The sequence below is a fragment of the Blastomyces dermatitidis genome (assembly GCF_000003525.1).
Source record: "Blastomyces dermatitidis ER-3 genomic scaffold supercont1.11, whole genome shotgun sequence".
In the NCBI taxonomy this organism is placed as follows: Eukaryota; Fungi; Ascomycota; class Eurotiomycetes; order Onygenales; family Ajellomycetaceae; genus Blastomyces; species Blastomyces dermatitidis.
Genome location: NW_025544784.1, coordinates 1990936 through 2003772, shown reverse-complemented (window position 1 = coordinate 2003772; position 12837 = coordinate 1990936). Strand labels below are relative to the sequence as shown.

Sequence of the window (12837 nt, the reverse complement as noted above, 5' to 3'; positions counted from 1 at the left end):
ATGATGTCTGCCAATCGCGGGCCAGGCAATGTCGCACTGGCTGGCCTGCCCCATAGCCCATAGACCATATCCACAATAGTATTACCTGCGTAGTGGCTTATCGTTACTCAAATTTGTGGAGCTCTATGCTGATCGTGTTAGAAAACAACCCGCGAATTACAAGAAATAATAGAAGTTTTCCCTGGTAGGACTGTGGGCCTGTGGAGGCCTGGCCTGTGGCATAATCGCTCACGCGCGATTAGAATTTTTTTCTTTTCTGTATGTAATTATAGTTCTTACAAGTCGTTATCATGCCTTACGAGACGGTTTGCAAAATGGCTCTTACAGGAGTTCAAAAACAGCCGTGCCAAGGATCACCAAACAAAACGTGGTGGAGCCCTGCTGTAAGTTTCTACTATTTCCTGACAGAACGATATGACCCATTCGATCTCTGCACCTAGGGATGCTCCTGTGGTGATGGCACAGAGGGGAGGAAGACTGAGCTGCAGCTTACGCGGAGCTATATTGACATTTGCGGGAAAAGACGAGAAAGGAAAAGTATAAAATTCACCCGCCGCAAACACTATTGGATCCGAAATGAAATACTCCCTTTAGAAATACCTGTCTATAGCTTGCGAGGGGATATATCTCGCCTCATGAAAGTAGCCCAGAAGACGACTCGCCATTGATCTCACAAATATTCTAACTGCATCATGAGTGAGCACTTAAATATTTGCGAAGGCGACAAGGTCAGCAATCATGCTCAATTGAATCGCTCTGCAAACGGCGGGGCAGATGGGGTTTCTACTGAGCATCCTCTCCTATTTCTCAACGGTTTTGAGGATCAGCTTGATCTCTTAGTTTTGGCATGGATTTTGCTCTTGTACCGTGGGAGCGGCCTCAGTGAAGATGGAGAATTCTCATGGAGTCTAAAGGCAACATCGATAGACAACCATTCGATTTTGGAAGCAGGGTTCTCAGGGAACGTCAATGAAATAGTATCGGCAGAGAGCGATCCCATCACAAAAGCACTCAACTCCATTCGCGCAAGACGGACCTCTACTTCTAGCAGTGCACATACGCCACTAGCAGATTACTCAATATCTTTCACGAACGCCGCTCGAACCTTGAGCGGTAGTACTGACGTAAGTTTCTTTAAATTTGACTCTGCCATTGATTCTCTCGGCTAAATCCAGTATGCAGGCGCCATTTTGCATAGAAATATTAGCATTGAACCCTACTTTGTTGATCAAACAACATGGACAGCATTCCACCCTATCCTCGCATGCTATCCGCGTTCAATGTTCTGGATTCATGGATATTCTCAACGCGATCCTCAAAAACCCGGATCAGGCAATTTCGCAAGCGATGCAGATTGGGGATCTTGAACTGCAACAACTATGGAAATGGAATGCCTCAGTGCCCCAAACAATTGATGATTGCATCCATGATATTTTTATGAAAAATGTGCGAAGGCATCCTAATCGTCAGGCGGTTGTCTCCTGGGATGGCGAGTTGTCTTATGGGGAGGTTGACCGGTTTTCGACGCTGCTAGCAATTCATCTCATTGAGTTGGGTGTTAAAATTGGGAAAGCTGTGCCACTTTGTTTCGAAAAGTCAAAGTGGACAGTAGTGGCAGTCCTCGCCATTATGAAGTCCGGGGGTACATTAGTTCTCACAGACCCGAGCCAACCTGAGGCCCGATTGCAGACCATAGCTACGGAAGTGGGTGCAGATCTGATGTTGACTTCGAAACAGCAAGAGGAGTTGGGACATAAGATTCTACCTCATGGAGTCGTGTTCGCTGTTAGCCACGATTTTTTCTCACAGAGACAACCGATCTCGTTGCCGTCTTCCGCCTTACCCTCCGTTCCCGGGTCATCTCCACTGTATATCATATTCACGTCAGGAAGTACAGGCAAGCCAAAGGGGGTGGTAATATCACACACGAACTATACCAGCGGTGCGTTGCCGAGAGCAAAAGCTGTAGGCTATGGCCCACACTCACGGGTGCTCGACTTTCCTTCATACGCGTTCGATGTCAGTATTGATTGCATGCTATGTACTCTCGCCCAAGGAGGGTGTGTCTGCGTACCATCCGAAGACGACCGGGTGAACAATCTCAGTGGAGCAATAAGAAATATGAAAGTCAACATGGCTCATATGACGCCGTCAGTTGCAAGGGTTCTCGAAGAAGATATTTTACCGTCCCTTGAGGTTCTTGGTCTTGGGGGGGAATCCGTTTCCATTCAAGATGCGGCAAAATGGGGAAAGTTAACAAAAATCATCATCGCTTATGGGCCTTCAGAGTGCACGGTTGGTTGCACAATTAACAATAACATTGCCCTCGATCGATCATATACTAGCATCGGCAAGGGTGTGGGTGGTGTTACATGGGTGGTCGATCCCGCCGACCATAATCGCCTGATGCCGATCGGAAGTATTGGTGAACTTATTATGGAGGGTCCGATTGTTGGACAGGGTTATCTTAACGACCCCGAAAGAACTGCGTCTGTTTTCATTGAAGACCCTACGTGGCTGCTTTCCGGTTGTAAGGGTTTCCCTGGAAGACATGGACGCTTCTATAAAACGGGAGATCTTGTCAAATATGACCCAGATGGCTCTGGCTCAATAATTTTTGTGGGTCGAGGTGACCAGCAAGTGAAGCTCAGAGGGCAGCGAGTAGAGCTAGGAGAGGTCGAACATCATTTACGAACAAGGCTGCCCGCTGGGACTGTTGTTGCTGCGGAAGTCATCACACCAGGAGGAAAAGGAGGTGAGCCAACCCTGGCTGCTTTTATCGCAGAGGAAAACTCGTCGCCGAGATCCCAGACCAATGGAGAAATAGCAACCTTCTCCGAAAAGCTCCGCCAGGTCCTAGAGGTGATGGATAAGGAACTTGGAGCTGCCCTTCCCCGGTATATGGTGCCAGCAGCATATATCCCTCTATTTGAGATGCCGTTGTTAGTGTCGTGTAAAACAGATCGAAAGAAGCTGCGCAGCATTGGGTCCACCATGTCAAGAAAGGAGCTCATTAGGCTTAAAGCATCTTCATCACAAAAGAAAAAGCCGCAGTCAGAGATGGAACGAAAGTTAGAATATCTTTGGAAAGGTTTATTCGGTGCTGAAGCGGAGATCGACGTGCAGAGCAATTTTTTCGACTTAGGGGGCGATTCACTCATGGCCATGAAGCTGGTGGCCAGTGCACGTGCAGTCAACCTTCTCACCAGTGTAGCTGATATATTTCGGTACCCAACCCTATCAGACATGGCTCTGACCCTGACGCATGTTGATGCCGAAGCAGAAAGCGAAGTACCGCCATTTTCACTCATCAACGCAGACTGGAAAGAGGAGGATGCGCGTATCCAAACGGCCGCACTCTGCGGAGTCGACGCCACATCAGTCATCGATGTCTACCCCTGTACACCACTGCAGGAAGGGTTGATGGCCCTTTCTGCCAAAATCAGCGAGGCATATGTTGCGCAGAGAGTTGTCGAGCTAGCAGATCTCCAAACCGCACAACGGCTCCAAAACGCATTTGAAACTGCGGTTGTTGACTCCCCTATATTACGCACACGAATAGTTCAAGTTCCCCGCCATGGTCTCATGCAGGTTGTTTTGAGAGATGGGATCTCATGGCGCTCAGGTGCGGACCTAGAGGAGTACCTGGTTAGAGACCGGAACGAATCAATGGGATTGGGCACACCACTAGTCCGTTTTGCAGTCACATCCAACAAAGCAACAGGTAAAGTCCATTTTGTTTTGACGATACACCATGCCTTGTACGATGGTTGGTCGATGCCATTGGTCGTCCGGCGCGTTAATAGGGCGTATAACAACCTGGAATCAGAAATTCCAATCGCTTTCAATTCTTTTATTAAATACCTCGGCAACCTCAACTACAAGGAATCCGAGACCTATTGGAAGGAACAACTACAAGGCGCCAATCACTTGCAGTTTCCAGCTCTCCCGCATGTTGGATACCAAACCCAGGCTCAGTCACTTCTGGAAGAGTATGTCCCGCTAGGCAAGACTCTGGCATCAAGTACAAGCATCGCGACCGCCATTAGAGCAGCTTGGGCTATAGTTGCAGGGAAATATACCGCATCCAACGATGTCGTGTTTGGAGAAACCCTTACTGGGAGAAATGCACCGGTTGTGGGTATTGAAAAGATCGAAGGCCCCATGATCACCACCGTGCCCGTCCGTGTACGGTGGGACCGGAATGCGGGTGTTGATGAGTATCTGCGAAGCGTTCACGACGACAGTATACTTCGTATTCCCCATGAGCACATGGGTCTACAGCATATCCGACGCCTGACCCCTGACGCGCGCGAAGCTTGTGAGTTGAGAACAGGTATTGTCATCCACCCAACCACAACAGAGGATGACACGAGCGTAACTGGAGAGGGGCCAGCTAATGGCTTTGTCCCAGCTGGAGACGAAGAGGCTGCTCGTGAAGCGTTAAAATTCAATACATATGCTCTCATGTTGGTTTGCTCGTTAGATCCCAAGGGCTTCCTGGTCATGGCCAGTTTTGATTCGGCAACAATTGACGTCTGCCAGATGGACAAGGTTCTGAAGCAATTTGGACAGACTGTGCAACGACTTTGTGAAAACCCGAATGCGCTTGTCGGCGATCTGTTGCCAATGACAGAAGACGATCTAGCAGGGATATGGCGTTTCAGCAATATCAAAAAGCCGAATAGTTTAAGTGAGGCAATCTTGGGTTACGACTATTCAAAGGCAACTGCAACTTGGATAGTTGACCCTCAAGACCCGGAACAGTTACTTCCACTTGGGGGAATAGGAGAGCTTATAATTGAGGGTCAATTCACATCATCCACTTCGTCCTATATCGACGGTACCAAATGGCTTGCTGCCGGTCATCGGGATATTCCAGGAAGGCGAGCGATGCTCTACAAAACAGGCCAGTTAGCCAAGTATAACGGAGATGGCTCGTTAGTCTTTAGAGGGAAAAAGGGCGACAATATCAAGCCTAACAAGGAAGCTAAGAAACCTGAAGCCAAAAATCAGTCGCAGATATCAACCCCAAAACAACGGAAATTGCAAAAGCTCTGGAGCCGTGTCCTTGGGATTAGCGAGGACGAGGTTGGTCCGGACGACAGTTTCTTCGACCTTGGCGGGGACTCTATTAGCGCTATGAAATTGGTTTCTGAGGGGAGAATGGAAAATCTCGAACTGAGTGTGATGCAAATCTTCCAGAATCGTAGTTTTCGCGATATGGCGGATATTGCGAAGGAGTCGCAACAGCTTCAGAAACCTACCAAACAATATATCCCATATTCAACGCTTGATGTCTCAGATATTGATACTTTCGTTTCTGAGTGCATTCTCCCATCACTTGCAAACTCAAGCTGGGAAGTAGTAGATGTCCTGCCTGCCCGCCCTCTCCAGGAAATCGCCGTAGATGGGACCATCAACCTTCCTCGATATTCTGCACGGTACGAACTATTTTACCTGGATTCAGCAGTCAACCGTTCGCGTCTGTTCGAAAGTTGTCGGGAGATCATATCCCGCAACGAAATTCTACGGACAATTTTCGTCAAGTCCGGAGGTTCTTGCTTCGGCGTCGTAATAAAGGAGCTACAGCTACCCCTAGTTGAATACGAAATAGACGGCGACTTAGTTGCTTTCTCCGAGCAGCTTTGCAATCTTGATGTGCAGACAGTGATGCCCCTCGGAACGCCCTTCATAAAATTCTTCTTTGTTCAGTGTTCAACCGGGCAAAGTTGCCTAATCATGCGGATTTCCCATGCTCAGTATGACGAAATCTGCCTCCCAATTTTACTCCGTCAGCTTTCCGCTTTGTACGAGGGCAAGCCGGTTCCTGAGGCCATACCATTCTCTTCCTTTGTCCACCACGTCGTCCGAGAGAACATCCCGCAAAGCATCGAATACTGGCGAAACCTACTCCGAGGCTCCTCCATGTCAACTCTGCGCCCGTCAACGCCTTTGGAGAGTAAAAAGTCGATCTTTATATCCAAACCTTTTGATATCTCAACCCGGTCCAAAGAAATCACGCTTGCCACTATCCCTTCTGCAGCATGGGCACTATGTTTGGCTCGCCGTTTGTCCGTTCGTGACGTAACATTCGGTGAAGTGGTCAGCGGCCGCAACATCGATCTCCCCAACTGTGACATTGTGATGGGACCAACTTGGCAGTATGTTCCGTTACGTGTAAAGTTCGAGCCTGGCTGGACGGCAATCGACCTTCTCAACTTCGTGCAACACCAGCACATTTCAAGCGCGCAGTTCGAAGGAATCGGCCTCAAGGAAATCGTCCGGAACTGCACAGACTGGCCTGAGACGGTGGATTGGTTTGACACTGTGGTGCACCAAGATGTTGAGCATGTCGAAAATCTAGCGTTTTTATCAGCCAATAGCCGAATGGAGACGATATATCCACACCTCGAGCCGCTTCGTGAGTGGAAGGTACAGGCCTTCCCGAAAGGAGACAGCTTATGTATCGAGATCGTCACGTTCGAGTCCTGGCGCGCGGAGGCCGACTCTATCCTCAACGAAATGGGTGACATTATCTCGCAACTAGTGACAAAACCGGATTCGGCCCTATTCTAGACAGAAAAGAAGGAAGAAAGTCTTCCGCCGCGACCCTATGGAACTTTCTATCATGCCTTAGGAAATGGCTAAGATAGACACAGAGACGCTGCTGCACAGTCGCTTGGGGTTAGTCCATAGCCGTTTCCATTGGATATTTGAAATCTAGGTATGGCATAGGTGGTCAGCACGCGTGTATCTCCTCTTTCTATTTCCTCTATTTATCATGTTTCTATTTCTAAGGGGTATTTTGTTCGAATAAAGAAAAGGAAATACGAGTTTCGGGATTTGATTATGTTATGTTTTAAAAATTTACTCACAATTGTTTCCGTTTCACGCTTGTTAAAAGTCTATGATATATTTCGAGTAGCAGACCATTGAATATCACTCCATTCTATTACATTTTCCCTGTAAAGAAAGTCCTGTGAGCTGATAATAACCGACCTCCAGATGCCTGAGCTTCCAATTAACGTAGTAGAAATAGAATTCTGGGACCAAATGCAAACGGTTTAGAAACCCAAACTCGATCCATGCCTCTACTCAATAAATTAAGCCATCTCTAAGTTCCAAGCGTGCAAAACGCAATTAAACGCAAAAAAAGACGAAGAAGGGAAAAACAGACAAGAAACAGGATTGGGAGTATTGAGAAATAATACACATCAATAGTCTACTTAACTTCTAACGACGAACGAGGCCTTGAGTCGAATTGGTATACATTTCCAGCTCTTCCTGGGGGTCATACAGTTTTCTTTTATCCCTCACGAACAACCCTTTGAAATCAAGCGGGTCCAGTATCTTCTGCAACAGGGGACGCGAATCGTTGAAAGCGCCCTCGATTGCTTCGTTTGCTCTCTCCTGCCCATCACGACCCACATACACCCGCGAGTCGATTGGGAGAATATGGCCAGGGTGGAAGATATTGAACATTGCGGTGTTAAGTAGCATCACAAGCGCCTCACAGATGAGGAAGGGATGCTCCGCTGTTCGAAATGAGTGGCCCTCCGGGACAAATGTTTCTAGAAGCAGAAGAGGTCAGCCCAGAATGACGGCAGCATGAGAGTAAAAGCAACAGTACAAACTGGAAAAAAATATATATATATATACCTGCGATATGGTACGCAGATCGTATAATAATGAAAACCGACGAGGTGTAAAGAGAGTACACCACCGTCATGAACCTTCTCCCCGTACCACCATCCGAGGTAACGGACCACTTTGCACGCACTTCACGGACTCGGACATGAAATAATGTCAAAACAGCCACAAACAATGCGAACAAGGTCACCTGGATAATCATAGCAACTCGAACCAAGTTTAACCCAACTTTAAAACGAGCGGCCGTGTCGGTATCAGCACCCGCAAGTAGACCGGCACCAGCCCAGACGCATACTTCCGCCAGGACGTCAAATACGATAAACGTGCGGACGACCCTAATCGGAGACATTGGAGCGGCGGATGGGACAAAGCTAAATAGCCGTCCGCAGATGAAATAATCTGCGCCAGCATACGTCGGCCCAGCGCCAAGAATGAACATAGTGGAGATTGTGTAGAGGGATTTCACATTCCCCTTATCAGAAGCGAGAAGCGAGCGCTGGAGAAAGCCGATTGCTGAAAATATGGCGCCTAACGTCAATGGAATTGTGAATTTCTGTGGTTTCGATGTCCTGGAAGGAGGTCAGGATGAGAAAGCCCGAGTATGTATTTTTTTTGATCGTTGGTAGAAGGATGGTCTCACCTATACTGCAATTCATGCAATGCTGCAGAAAATGCATAGGCCGCGGTAAAGAAAATAGCCACACCTTTGTTTGGAGAGTAGTGGTATAAATCTGCGTGAGCGGGCGTTAGGAGAGAAGTAAGACCCTGCGTTGGGGTGAGTAAGTATTTACCTTCTGCTGTAAGCTCTGATGACATGGTTGCTCTAAATGATATTGATATGAGAAAATAACTCCCGCTAGGGGTCGTAAATTAACAAGCCCTTTTGTCATTTTTAAGAAATCCTGAGAAGGTCAGAGGCCGTCCCATCCCATCGCCTTTATACCGTTCTGCCCATGGTCAAGCCCCGCGAGCAGCCCCTGACAAGAAACATAGATGCTGCGCCCATTCTCTTCACCAGGAAATTTACCACTTCTGGGGAATGTTTCGAATCATACTGCCATATTTCCTCGACCCACAAATGCTGATGGTTGTGTTGCGGCGTCGCCTGTTTCTGATGCTGTAGTGCGCTATTTGCAGCGATGGCGATGTCAGAGAAAGGAGAAGCTCGATACCCGATTAGGAAATAAGCGTGGCCAAGACATCTGCGGATGCCAAGAAAGGATTGGAAATCGCCTAAACGGGAATAGCGGTCGATCATCCATTTCAGCCGCCATTGAGATGACTTGACATAGCACAACTTCAGACTTGTTCATCTATGGATGTATCTCGGATAGGACTTATAACCAATGCAATTAACAGAGCCTGTTGTGCTTAGTTTATTAAGCCTTTCGGCACCGCTTAGGGCAGTAGCAGCAATACTGCAGAGCTGTGGCTGTTGGATTAGCAGCGATCCTTCTAATATGTGGAACAGCCAGCTGGGGCAGAGAGATATTGCAGCGCCTGAATCCACTTCAGGGCAAATGAATAAGTGAAAGGACAATCACCAGATACACCAAGCCCCATGTGTTCAAAAGGAAGTCAAGTTCATTTGACAAGGTGGGAAGCGAAACACATCTGTCCCAACCTCCACGCTGCTTTGAAGCTGACGATGGGTAACTTGAACTTGGCAAAAAGGAGGGTTAGAATAAGGGAGATGAACAGCGCAACCCCCATTTCCCAATGAAATAAATCTCTTGAAGATAAATCTTTGGATTAATTGTTGCCTATTGAAAAGCAGTAGAGGGGAATCAGCATTGATGTCTCTGAAACTACACATACAAACAAATCTACATCTTAATACACAGTTGTATAGGGCAGCAAGAATGCAGGGGATTGCACTATTAGGTCTGTCTATAAGATAAGGGAATATATCTCAACTGCGTTGCCGTGCCACGGGGACTTATTAGCCACAAAGAGAGAATATCATAGGTATAGATTAGGAGCGAGAAACTGCTCCTATCACAGCTAAAAGGCATTCTTAGGTGCAATGCTGGCAAGGCCGCTTTCTCACACACTTCAGCGGGCGGACTTCGGGAGCAGAATCGTAGCTCCACAGGGGCGAGGGCAGCAAAGACTTCGGACGTCCTATGACTTCTATGAGTAGCAAGGTGAAATCGCGTCAAAGTAGCCGAGCCAAAAGACCTCCGAGTCGCCAAGCCCAAGAGCGTTTCTCACAAACTGCTCTCCCAAAACTCCAAGTCGTCAATTATGAGAGCCACCAAATCGAAAGTTGTGGCACAGGAAAAAAAAAAAAAAAACCCACGGAAGAATCTCATCAGCGGGGAGCGAGACTCTTGGGATAAACCGTGGGCAGGAGGAAATACTCCAGTCTCGGGTTGGGAACGTGGATACATGTTCGTTACCCGGTATCCGATACATACGCCCCCAAGGGATTGATATCAACGGTATGGTATGACAATACAGATATGTATATTGTATTGTATTTAACTGTATTTTAACTCACGCTATACGAACTATATATACTACATCAATCTTATCAATCAGCCGCCTGCAAAATATGCAATGCCCTATCCTAACCACGAACAGTAACTACCCAAAAGCGAGCCATGGTCGGATCAGCAAATAGCTTGCTGTCGGAGATATCGGACCACTTCGAGCGACCTTGTTTTAAAAAGTGATTCCTCCCATCACCTACCCTACCTCTGTTGCTGAGCTGCCTCTTGATACAATCACCTTTCACCACCTTTCGTTTCCACGCTCCCTCTCCGTCTTCCTCCTCCTCCTTCTCCCTGTTGTAACTCCAAAGCGTTGTCACTATGCGGAGAACTTTCCTCTCCAAGCTTCAGACTCATGCGCCTATCGAGGAGAAGCAGCATGCAAGTAGTGTAGAGGACAAGGAAATAGGTGGTGCGCTTGTAGGCCAAGCGATTACGAGCGACACCGACGAGAGTCTTTCTGCAGATGCCCAAGATGGTGTACGCAAAATCCAGGCCACCACCCAGGTCTGGAGCAGAAGACATCTCATCTTTGCATATGTCATGTATGTTCGAACGTCCTGTCCATCCCCTCTGCCGTCTCTAACACCTCACGCCGCCATCATCGGCCCGAGGCAGGGCTAAAACGTACATAATAATAATAGGATATGGGTTATCGCGTTTGTCGACACCATGCAGCAGGGAATGTCCAATTCTCTCCTCCCATATGTCACGAGTAGTTTTCAGCTGCACTCGTTGACGGCTGCAACGGGGATAATGTCGAGTATCATCGGTGGTCTGATCAGGTTGCCCCTTGCGAAAGTCCTCGATATCTGGGGTCGACCGCAGGGCTTCCTAATCATGGTAGGAACGCTGACCATCGGTCTTATCATGATGGCTGCGTGTAACAACGTCCAAACCTATGCTGCTGCCCAAGTGTTCTACTGGGTCGGGTATGTATACTCTACCAGTTTTGACTGTTATTATTTTGTTAGAAGCTAATCCACCGTTCCGCGCTTTTCACAGATACAATGGGATGACTTACACAATAAGCATTTTCATTGCCGATACGTCTGCATTGAAAAACCGAGCCCTGATGTTTGCGTTTGTTTCCTCACCTTATATAGCTACTGTCTGGATTGGCGGACCGCTTGCAACTGCCTTCCTGAATGGCCCCGGCTTCAGGTGGGGATATGGTGCTTTTGCCATTATTACCCCTATCATCACTCTCCCTCTGTACGGGGTGTTTGCCTGGAACTATAAAAAAGCGAAGGATTCAGGCTTGTTGTCTGAAAAAGAACGTACCCGTACATTCTCCCAGTCGTGCAAGTATTATTTTATCGAATTCGATGTTATCGGGATCCTTCTCTTGGCTGGCGGATTGGCTCTTTTTCTCCTCCCATTCAGCCTTTACTCTTATCAAGAAGATCGGTGGAGGTCAAGTCTGGTCATTAGCATGATCATTATCGGTGGTCTCCTCCTCGTCGCTTTCGCACTATATGAGAAGTACCTGGCACCCGTCTGCTTCATCCCATTCGGGCTTCTTTTCGATCGAACTGTGCTAGGCGCCTGTATTCTTGCAGGAAGCTTGTTTATTAGCTTCTTCATCTGGGACAGTTACTTCCCCTCTTTCCTCCAAGTCGTCAACAACTTATCAATCACCCAAGCAAGCTATATCGTTAATATCTACAGTATCGGCTCCTGCTTTTGGTCCATCGTTGTAGGTATCTTGGTGCGGTGGACTGGACGCTTTAAATGGCTTGCGCTCTATTTCGGTGTGCCTCTTACTATTCTCGGCGTCGGTCTCATGATCGCCTTCCGCCAGCCGGATGTCAACATCGGATATATTATTATGTGCCAGATTTTCATCGCTTTCGCTGGCGGAACGTTGGTGATCACAGAACAAATGGCTGCGATGGCCGCCACATCCCATCAATACGTCGCCGTCGTTCTCGCCGTTGAAGCCATGTTTGCAAGCATTGGTGGTGCGATTGGTCAAACTGTTGCTGCTGCGATCTGGACCGGAGTATTCCCCCAAAGATTGGCTGAGTACCTACCTGAGGAGGCCAAGGCCAACGCCACTCTCATCTACGGGGACCTCAGGGTACAAAAGTCGTATCCAGTTGGAAGTCTTGAAAGGATTGCTATTAACAGAGCCTATGGCGATGGGCAAAAATACATGCTTATCGGTGGTACCGCGATCTTGGCTGTCTCTCTTGGAGCTACCATGATGTGGAGGGATATTAAGGTTAAAGATTTCAAGCAAGTCAAGGGCCTTGTTGTTTAGAGCGCTCCGTGTATGTTTTTATGATATTCTGGTAAACTGCTTGCACGCCTGGTGCGCTAGCATTGCAGCACAATGCAATGCCTTTTAGCCGTTGGGCACATGGTGAGGGGTAAATTGACCAGGGAAATGATGGATAATGGGAGTAAATGGACGGGGTTTTGGGAAATATCGGCGCACAGCTTTTCGGTGGCTCTGTTTTCGTTCCCTTAATTCATTAAAGTCAAGAAGCATCTATTTTCTCATTTCTGTGAATTTCTCGTCCTTTTTTAATCGCCTTTCGGGTTTCAGATAAGTTATTTTTAGTACAAGTTCGGAGTACTGTACTATGAGATAGGATAGGCGGCGCTTCACCATTGATGTCATCCTTTCTCTCAATCGAAGTCCAACGCCCGGGTGGTAGTTGTTCCGTGGATGGGTTCGCTA

The 12837-nt window shown here is 47.7% G+C and overlaps 3 protein-coding genes across 4 annotated transcripts; 2 read left to right on the top strand and 1 right to left on the bottom strand.

Annotated features, from left to right (window-relative positions):
• The first annotated feature begins 330 nt into the window (after nt 1-330).
• Nucleotides 331-8523, top strand: BDCG_08633 (peptide synthetase). Its single transcript, XM_045424419.1, has 2 exons — nt 331-1124; nt 1183-8523. Exons 1-2 carry the CDS (start codon nt 693-695, stop codon nt 6577-6579), a joined length of 5829 nt encoding a protein of 1942 aa, XP_045273136.1. The 5' UTR covers nt 331-692; the 3' UTR covers nt 6580-8523.
• BDCG_08632 lies at nt 5646-9934 on the bottom strand. 2 transcript variants are annotated; one of them, XM_045424417.1, is made up of 7 exons: nt 9198-9934; nt 8445-9079; nt 8294-8384; nt 7663-8222; nt 6879-7574; nt 5843-6723; nt 5646-5774 (listed from the first exon to the last, which is right to left on the bottom strand). In XM_045424417.1, the coding sequence occupies exons 2-5, from the start codon at nt 8467-8469 to the stop codon at nt 7237-7239; spliced, it is 1014 nt and encodes a 337-aa protein (XP_045282623.1). In that variant the 5' UTR covers nt 8470-9079; nt 9198-9934; the 3' UTR covers nt 5646-5774; nt 5843-6723; nt 6879-7236. The 2 variants fall into 2 exon arrangements, with proteins under 2 accessions (XP_045282623.1, XP_045282624.1); XM_045424418.1 differs by lacking the exons at nt 5646-5774; nt 5843-6723 and having other exon boundaries at nt 6763-7574.
• Nucleotides 9935-10219: 285 nt separating this feature from the next.
• Nucleotides 10220-12807, top strand: BDCG_08631 (siderophore iron transporter). The gene is made up of 3 exons (XM_045424416.1): nt 10220-10693; nt 10793-11080; nt 11154-12807. The coding sequence occupies exons 1-3, from the start codon at nt 10470-10472 to the stop codon at nt 12412-12414; spliced, it is 1773 nt and encodes a 590-aa protein (XP_045273135.1). The 5' UTR covers nt 10220-10469; the 3' UTR covers nt 12415-12807.
• Nucleotides 12808-12837: the final 30 nt, after the last annotated feature.

Coding starts and splice junctions, on each gene's coding strand:
- BDCG_08631 (XM_045424416.1), top strand. CDS start 10,470: ATGCGGAGAACTTTCCTCTCCAAGCTTCAGACTCATGCGCCTATCGAG. Junction 10,694..10,792: donor CTCATCTTTGCATATGTCAT/GTATGTTCGAAC, acceptor TAATAATAATAG/GATATGGGTTATCGCGTTTG. Junction 11,081..11,153: donor CAAGTGTTCTACTGGGTCGG/GTATGTATACTC, acceptor CGCTTTTCACAG/ATACAATGGGATGACTTACA.
- BDCG_08633 (XM_045424419.1), top strand. CDS start 693: ATGAGTGAGCACTTAAATATTTGCGAAGGCGACAAGGTCAGCAATCAT. Junction 1,125..1,182: donor CCTTGAGCGGTAGTACTGAC/GTAAGTTTCTTT, acceptor TCCAGTATGCAG/GCGCCATTTTGCATAGAAAT.
- BDCG_08632 (XM_045424417.1), bottom strand. CDS start 8,469: ATGTCATCAGAGCTTACAGCAGAAG. Junction 8,223..8,293: donor TTGCATGAATTGCAGTATAG/GTGAGACCATCC, acceptor ACCTCCTTCCAG/GACATCGAAACCACAGAAAT. Junction 7,575..7,662: donor ATCTGCGTACCATATCGCAG/GTATATATATAT, acceptor TTCTGCTTCTAG/AAACATTTGTCCCGGAGGGC.